Raw genomic sequence first — 9030 nt, forward strand, 5'->3', positions numbered from 1 at the left:
ACCAGCCATATCAGTGATGCCGCAAATGTAAAGCACTCCAGCAGTACCAGCTCACACAGCAGCTGCTAGGAAAGCTATTCCTATCTCCCATGTTCCTGTTAGCAACCAGCTCTTCCTGAGCAGTTCAGTACACAATCACAAATAATAAAACAAACCTTGGGTGTTGGAACTACAGTATTCCTCCTTGCATATGGGAAAATGAGTGTTCATTTGATTTGATAATTTGAGTGGAATTCTTCCTGGTGTCTGCTCACATCTAAATATCAACCCCTTAAACACTGTGCATCACCCCAGCAATACTGCTGAGCAACTAGGATTTTGATTAAATTTTTAAGGATTTAATAAGTAACAAAAGACCCAGACTAAAAATCTTACATCTCTCCCCTTACTAGTAACAGTAAAATTTTATTTTATTTCAGTTTCCTTTGCAATGCTGGGGAACAAATCCAGGCTCTCGTGTGTGCTAGGCAAGCACTCTGCCACTGGGCTATAGCCACAGCTTGTTTCTCTTGATTTTTTGAGATAATTATTTCTCTTAGTTTTTTGTTTACTGCATTTCTTTTTTTCCTACTAAAGTGTTTGTATCTTTTAAAATGGATATTAGTAATAATAAGATGAAATAAGATCTCTCCTGATCCTTATCTTACATGTAGAATTTTTCATATAGTAGTTTTGTAGCTCTAATTGCAAGTGTTTTGCTTTGTAATTTCTCCACATCTTCACACTAAAAATAATCCTCTCCCACCCACTGAATGGGACAATTCTACTTATTTCTTTAAATTTTGTTATTTTATTTTTAAATCATTATTGTAAACATACAGATGTTTTGTTTTCATGTATGTCTATGTACCACATGCATGCCTGGTGCTGGCAGAGGCCAGATGAAGGCATCAGACCTTCTGTAACTCGAGTTGCAGGTGATTGTGAGCTGCAATGTGGTTGCTGGGAACTGGACCCAAGTCCTCTGGAAGAGCATCCAGTGCTCTTTTTTTTTTTTAAATTTTACAATACCATTCCGTTCTACATATCAGCCATGGATTCCCTTGTTCTCCCCCCTCCTGCCTCCCCACTTTACCCCCAGCCTACCCCCCATTCCCACCTCCTCCAGGGCAAAGCCTCCCCTGAAAACTGAGATCAACCTGGTAGATTCAGTCCAGGCAGGTCCAGTCCCCTCCTCCCAGACTGAGCCAAGCGTCCCTGCAAAAGCCCCAGGTTTCAAACAGCCAACTCATGCAATGAGCCCAGGACCTGGTACCACTGCCTAGATGCCTCCCAAACAGATCAAGCCAATCAACTGTCTCACCTATTCAGAGGGCCTGATCCAGTTGGGGGCCCCTCAGCCTTTGGTTCATAGTTCATTTGTTTCCATTTGTTTGGCTATTTGTCCCTGTGCTTTATCCAACCTTGGTTTCAACAATTCTCGCTCATATAAACCCTCCTCTTTCTCGCTAATTAGACTCCTGGAGCTCCACCCGGGGTCTAGCCGTGGATCTCTGCATCCAGATCCCTCAGTCTTTGGATGGGGTTTCTAGCATGACTATTAGGGTGCTTGGCCATCCCATCACCAGAGTAGGTCAGTTCCGGCTGTCTCTCGACCATTGCCAGCAGTCTATTGTGGGGGTGTCTTTGTGGATTTCTGTGGGACTCTCTAGCACTTTGTTTCTTCCTTTGCTCATGTGGTCTTCATTTGCCATGGTCTCCTATTCCTTGTTCTCCCTCTCTGTTCTTGATCCAGCTGGGATCTCCTGTTCCCACAGGCTCTCTTTCAACATTTGGACGAATGAAATCTAATTGAAGACCCTGACATTAATCCACACACCTATGAACATATAATTTTTGACAAAGAAGCCAAAACTGTACAATGGGAAAAAAAGCATCTTCAACAAATGGTGCTGGCATAACTGGATATAAACGTGTAGAAGGCTGCAAATAGATCCATATCTGTCACTGTGCACAAAACTTAAGTCCAAGTGGATCAAGGACCTCAACATAAATCCAGCTACTCTGAACCTGCTAGAAGAGAAAGCAGGAAGTAGTCTTGAACGCATTGGCACCGGAGATCACTTCCTAAATATAACACCAGTAGCACAGACACTGAGAGAAACAATTCATCAATGGGATCTCTTGAAACTGAGAAGCTTTTGTAGAGCAAAGGATACGGTCAACAAGGCAAAGCGACAGCCTACAGAATGGGAAAAGGTCTTCACCAACCTTACATCTGACAGAGGACTGATATCCAGACTATATAAGGAACTCAAGAAATTAGACATCAAAATGACCAACAGTCCAATTGAGAAATGGGCTTTAGAACTAAACAGAGAATTCTCAAGAGAGGAAACTCAAATGGCTGAAAGACATTTAAGGAATTGCTCAACATCCCTAATCATCAGGGAAATGCAAATCAAAACAACTCTGAGATACCACCTTATGCCTGTCAGAATGGCTAAGATCAAAAACACTGAAGACACCTTATGCTGGAGAGGATGTGGAACTAGGGGAACTCTCCTCCATTGCTGGTGGGAATGCAAGCTTGTACAACCACTTTGGAAATCAATATGGCCCTTTCTTAGAAAATTGGGAATCAGGGCTGGAGAGATGGCTCAGAGGTTAAGAGCACTGCTTGCTCTTCCAAAGGTCCTGAGTTCAATTCCCAGTAACCACATGGTGGCTCACAACCATCTATAATGAGATCTGGCACCCTCTTCTGGCCTGCAGGGATATATGCAGGCAGAATATTGTACACATAATAAATAAATAAATCTTTAAAAAAAAAAAAAGAAAGAAAAGAAAATTGGGAATCAATCTTCCCCAAGATCCAGCTATTCCACTATTGGGCATATACCCAAGAAATGCTCAATCATACCATAAGAGCACTTGCTCAGCTATGTTCATATCAGCATTGTTTGTAATAGCCAAAACCTGGAAACAACCTAGATGCCCCTCAGCTGAAGAATGGATAAAGAAAGTGTGGCACATATACAACATGGAGTACTATTCAGTAGTAAAAAACAATGATATCATGAAATTTTCAGGCAAATGGATGGAACTAGAAAATATCATCTTGAGTGAGGTAATCCAGACTCAGAACAAACATAGTATGTACTCACTCATAAGTGGATACTACATGTGAGGGAAGGCATGGCCAGACTGCAACCCACAGCTCCAGAGAGGCTAGCTAACAGGGCAAGATCCTAGGAGGGACACACAGATGACCCTGTGAAGGAGAAGTGGATGAGATCTACAAGAGAGGACTGGGTGTAGGTGGGTGGCAGAGGGTGAGGTGTGGGGGATGAGAACATAGGGAAATGGGAGGGTCAAACTGGAACAGGGACAGAATGGGAGGGCAGGGAGGGAGATACTGTAATGGATGAGGACATCATGGGAATAAGAAGAGGCAGGGTGCTGGGGAGGCTCTCAGGAATCTACAGGGATGACCCCACCTTGGTCTGCTGGAAGTGTTCCAGAGGGTACCTGGAATGGTCTGCTCTGGTGACCGGTCTAGCGAATAACCTAGCTGTCATCATAGAGCCTTTGTCCAGTGACTGATGGAGGCCGATGAAGAGATCCATGGCCAGGCACCAGACTGAGCTCTGGGAATCCAATTGATGAGAAAGAAGAGGGATTCTGCAGGTGGGGGACCTCGAGATCATGATTGGAAGATGTGCAGAGATGACCGGCCATACTAGTGGAAGCCTATGAACTGTAGCCTAGTGGCTGTGAAGCCCCCATGGGACCAGACTAGGCCCTCTGGATATGGAAGACAGTTGTTTGGCTCGAACTGTTTGGGGGGCACCCAGGAAGGGGGATCAGTATCTGTCCCTAGTTCATGGGCAGGCTTCTGGGAATCTTGTGCCTATGGTGTGATGCCTTGCACAGCCCTGGTGCAGTGGGAAGGGACTTGGACCTGCCTAGGCTCAGTGTTCTGGGTTCTGTTGACTCCCCATGGGAGACCTTGATTTGAGGGATGTGTAGATGCAGGTTGCATGTGAGAGAGGGCTGAGTGGGTGGGAGGATGGAGGAGGGTGATATGTGGGTGGTATGTGGAGTAGAAAATTTCTTAATAAAGAAAAATGAAAAAAGATAATATCCACCATAAAAAACAAATAGCTATTTGCATCAATACTTTTTCACTAATCCATGCATTCTACATTTCTTTTTTTTTTTTAATTTTTTTTTAGGAAAGATTTTTTTTTAAGATTTATTTATTTATTATATATACAGAAGAGGGCGCCAGATCTCATTACAGATGGTTGTGAGCCACCATGTGGTTGCTGGGAATTGAACTCAGGACCTCTGGAAGAGCAGTCAGTGCTCTTAACCTCTGAGCTATCTCTCCAGCCCAGCATTCTACATTTCTTAGATCTTAACATCTGTTGCTGGTGTTTCTACAACCCTGAAGCAGCTCACAGTTAGACATCAGAGCTCTGAAAGCAAAGAGCTTGTTAACAAATATTCTAGAAAGCCACAATGGAAGCTCAATGATTTCCGAAGCTTATGGAAATCTAAGAATCATATATTCACTGCCTTTTTTGGTGGAGTAGAGACATTATTTATAGTTACAAGGTTTCTAAAGTAAATGTAAACAGAAAGGAGTTCAGGAGCTTACATCTGGAAGAAAATATCTCCAAATTTCCATCAAGTTGAGGGCTACATTCAGGTTCACTGTTCTATCTGGATTCCAACTTCAAAATTTTTGTTATTATAATTTACTCTCCTTTTTTCTTTTGTCTTTATGTCATTTGTGCCTTTGAAAAAAGCATCACCTATAGTAACTATGATTTGAATCAGATGCATGAGTTTAGTATAACATCTTTAACCATAAACATGAAAATTCTTCAAAAAATTCATGCCCTGTGATGTTAAACAGTGTGCATGGTGGACACTGGGGGATTTGGAATTGCTTTGATAAGAGTTTAGGAGCAGGGTCCTTGTTCCATGGAGATATGCTTATTTTCTTACAAAGTACATTTTTATTATAACTAACATTATAAATCAGTGCAAATCAAAAAAATTAATGTCACTACATAGGAAAAGAAATAAACTGTCACTTTGAAGTGACACTGGTGCTCTATTAACTTGGTCAGTTACAATACATAGAGAGTCGTGAGATAATTATTAGTGTCTGCACGAACAAGGCTCATGGGACTCTGTCCCCTGACTCTTTATATGTGTAGATGTCCAAAGTGAGGACTGCCAAGCCTTTTCTAGGGAATATACTGATGAGCTAATGTCTGTCTTTCTCTTTAAGTTCAGGTTTGAAACTAAAATTATACAATGCTTTAATATGCCTGAAGCCCTGGTTCAGGTGGGATCTGAGCACCATGTGTTCAAGGTCATCTCCAGGGGTCAGCTCAAACCCTGTCCTCTCGTGCTCTTTTTCTTCCAGCCAGAGAAGACAGCTGTGACTGCAGCAGCCTCCCATTCAGGCCCATTTTGACTTGCCTTTGCAATCCTTTGCAAACCCACTGACTCCTTACCTAGAACCGTCATCTCCTTTTGTCCCTACCATTGTTCCTTTTAAATTATATTCTCAATCTAATTTAGATATGTGATTTCTGGTCACTTGCTGTTTGTTTTTATCAGTTATGATCATGACCCATCATTCCAATTCACAGAGTCTGTCAGGAAGACTGCGCATTCTCCTTGGGATTAGGGAGCGTTTGCACTGCTTCCTGTTCACTGACTAGGGTAGAAGTGAGCAGTGAAACTTGAGTCAAATAGCTCAGGCTAGCACTACTTTGTTTGCCATCCTTGAGCCAACTCCCAACCTATTTTGATTGAAACAGTAACAGAAGAAACTGAAGGTAAGTAAAATTTCTTATCCTTGGATGTCAGAGAGAGAGAAAAAAGAGGTTTCCCCAAGTCTCTGGATGCACCTCATTGGTGTTTCAAAAATCTATATAGTTTTCTGAGGCCACAAATATTACAATAAGGGTAAACTTTTTCAAAGAAAGAGTGAAGTGTAGTGTACCAGTACCAAATGCTTGAACAGAATAACAAGAGAAGGCAAATGCTGGCATTAGGTGCATTCAAAGAATTTGGGAGGTGGTTCCTACACTAATATTCCATGCCATAGACTGAAAAACACCTCCATATAGCAGTGGGATGACCAATGCATTGCATGCTGGCACAGCTAATACAAGACTCATTGTTCATTCCTAAAATGATTTATAATTTATTTCAAGAGACTCAATGGAAATGAATGAACTTCCCTGACGAAGAAAGGCATATGATGAAGTTTCATTTCACTGGGTTTTAAGAGAGTCTTTCTCATTTTAGAATTTGATTATGTGTTAAATACCAGATTCTAGCCTATATGTGACATGGTGTTCCTCATCATGAGATTGAGTAGGAAAAGAAACGGCTTTCAGCTCTTTCTGATTTCTCTGGAAGGCTGTATAATCCTGAGATGTTATCCAATTCAGTTAGTGTATGATATAGGAGGAGAGAAATGTGTAAGCACTTTCAGCCATCCCTCCTGCTAACAGGAAATAGTGACTTCAAAAATGAATCATATTTAGATATCTCTACTGATTTGCAGGTAAATTGTTTTTTAGGTCTGGACTCCTACTAATGAAAAGTGGGACCAACTCTGACTCAGTAGAGCACCAATTGAGAGCCTAATACAATAAACTATGTACTTTGTTACTCGATGTATTCTAATGCATATTGAAAACTTCAATCACCTCACACTTAAACTTACTTAGCTGTGACTCAAACACACGTGTCAAACATAAAAACAAAAACAAATCTTGACATGCTTAAGCATCAGAACACTAGAGGAAGATTTAGGTTTCAAGAAAAGTTTTGCAGACTGTATCATAGAAAATATTAGTTTAATAGTTCTCAATGAAGGATAAAATTTTATATTTTTAACAAGCTTTTGATGTGGTTTTGATAAGCTCGTCTACTGCCAAAGGCTGCAAAATCTCTGTGCCAGCTGATCTCTCTACTCAGTTCTTCAACATCACTTTTGCTCTACTGAAGTCAAGGAGACAAAGTAGTGGGAGACAGAGAAACAAAGTTGTTAAACTAGGAATCCTGGGAGGTAAAGATGAGTTAAGTGATAGAGAGATACTCTCTTTGTATTGATTAATGACCAAACTCCAGGTATATCTGTATTTATGAGTGGTGGGTGCCTGTAAAAATCACTCAAACACCTACACCCCTACCCTCCATAGGTAACAGTGCTAGCCTCTGTGCCTCAGTTCACTTAATGATGAAGAGAGTCTCTGTAAGTACTTAACAGTGCCTGACACTTAACACCTGGCTAGAAATTGTTACCTAAAGGAAGAAGGTGATGCCAAGGGCAAACCTCATATTCAGAATTTGATATCTATGTCAGAACAAGTGATGAAAATAAGTAGACAGAAGTTATTCAGACACATACCCTTTAGTATAAAAGGAAGCTTTCTCTTTCTTTGTCCCTGTCTCTCTCTCTTTCTTTCTCTGTGTGTGTGTGTTAGATCATTTCCCCCAAAAAACATATAATTACCCCACCTCAGCATATTCATGAATACACCGTTTTGCACTAATGGAAATGATAGGAGTTGTAAACCTAGGCTAACATTTGATAATCCTAGATAGAGTCTTAAAGATCTTGCTGTGTATAAATGTCTAATATGGAGAAGAGGGAATATGAGAGTCATCAAAATGACATGAACATGAAAGGCCATGCTGTAAGTAAAGAGACTGAACTTAATACAGACTTGAGTAGTGGAAGGCTCAGAAGCCAGTGCCAGCAGCTTAAGACTCAATCCTATATTCTGACTGTCTTTTCTGACTCCCAGATGCTTTAGGCTCATGGAAAACCACTCCAGCATCTCAGAGTTTTTCCTGCAAGGAATATCAGGGTTTCCAGAGCAACAGCAGCTACTCTATGGGCTTTTCCTATGTATGTATCTTGTCACCTTAACTGGGAACGTGCTCATCATCCTGGCCATTGGCTCTGACCCACGTCTCCACACTCCTATGTACTTCTTTTTGGCCAACCTGTCATTTGCTGACATGGGTTTAATATCCTCTACAGTGACGAAGATGCTATTTAATGTTCAGACTCAGCACCACACCATCTCCTATAATGGTTGTCTAACACAAATGTACTTATTCATGATGTTTGGTGATCTGGACAGCTTCTTCCTGGCTGTGATGGCCTATGACCGTTATGTGGCCATCTGCCGCCCTCTCCATTATTCCACAATCATGAGTGCCCGATTCTGTGTGCTGATGCTTGCCCTGTGCTGGGTCCTCACCAACGTAGTTGCCCTGACTCACACTCTCCTCGTGGCTCGACTGTCCTTCTGTGTTGTTGGGGAAATAGCTCACTTTTTCTGTGACATTACTTCTGTTCTGAAGCTATCGTGCTCTGACACTCATGTCAATGAGTTAGTGCTTTCTGGCTTTGGAGGCACAGTACTCATGGTCCCCTTTGTAAGTATTGTCATCTCCTATGTCCACATTGTATTTGCTGTCCTTAGGGTTAAGACTTCTGGTGGGGGTACAAAGGCTTTTTCTACCTGTAGTTCCCACCTCTGTGTGGTCTGTATTTTCTATGGGACGCTCTTCAGTGTCTATCTGTTCCCTCCCTCTGTAGAGTCCACAGAGAAGGACGTTGCAGCTGCTGCAGTGTATACAGTGGTGACTCCCATGTTGAACCCCTTCATCTATAGCCTAAGGAACAAGGACATGAAGGGGGCCCTGAAGAGGCTCCTCTGTCATAGGAGAACTTTTTCTTCTTAGATATAGCAAGAGCAATGTTTGATGGAGAGACAGAGCTTGAGTCAGATAAGTGGCTTCAGTTTGGGAACAGTCACCTGCTAGCTGAGTTTGTTGTCCAATTTATTCAACTTCAGTGAACTTTAATCTTCTCATACATAAAATTAAGACTATGGATAATGTAGAGATTCTTTCTGAGTTTTTTTTGGTTTGTTTTTTGTTTGTTCATTTTGTTTATTTGAGATAGAGTCTTTTCTATACTGTAGCTCACAATAGCCTGAAACCCATAACCCTCCTGCCACAGCCTTCTGAGTT

The 9030-nt window shown here is 41.6% G+C and overlaps 1 protein-coding gene across 1 annotated transcript; it reads left to right on the forward strand.

Annotated features, from left to right (window-relative positions):
- The first annotated feature begins 7803 nt into the window (after positions 1–7803).
- Positions 7804–8739, forward strand: LOC114686050 (olfactory receptor 1N1-like). Its single transcript, XM_028860697.1, has one exon. It carries the CDS (start codon positions 7804–7806, stop codon positions 8737–8739), a length of 936 nt encoding a protein of 311 aa, XP_028716530.1.
- The last annotated feature ends 291 nt before the right edge of the window (positions 8740–9030 follow it).

The sequence above is a fragment of the Peromyscus leucopus genome, chromosome 4 (assembly GCF_004664715.2).
Source record: "Peromyscus leucopus breed LL Stock chromosome 4, UCI_PerLeu_2.1, whole genome shotgun sequence".
In the NCBI taxonomy this organism is placed as follows: Eukaryota; Metazoa; Chordata; class Mammalia; order Rodentia; family Cricetidae; genus Peromyscus; species Peromyscus leucopus.

Excerpts from the sequence above, each read along its gene's own strand:
- LOC114686050 (XM_028860697.1), top strand. The coding sequence starts at position 7,804 with ATGGAAAACCACTCCAGCATCTCAGAGTTTTTCCTGCAAGGAATATCA.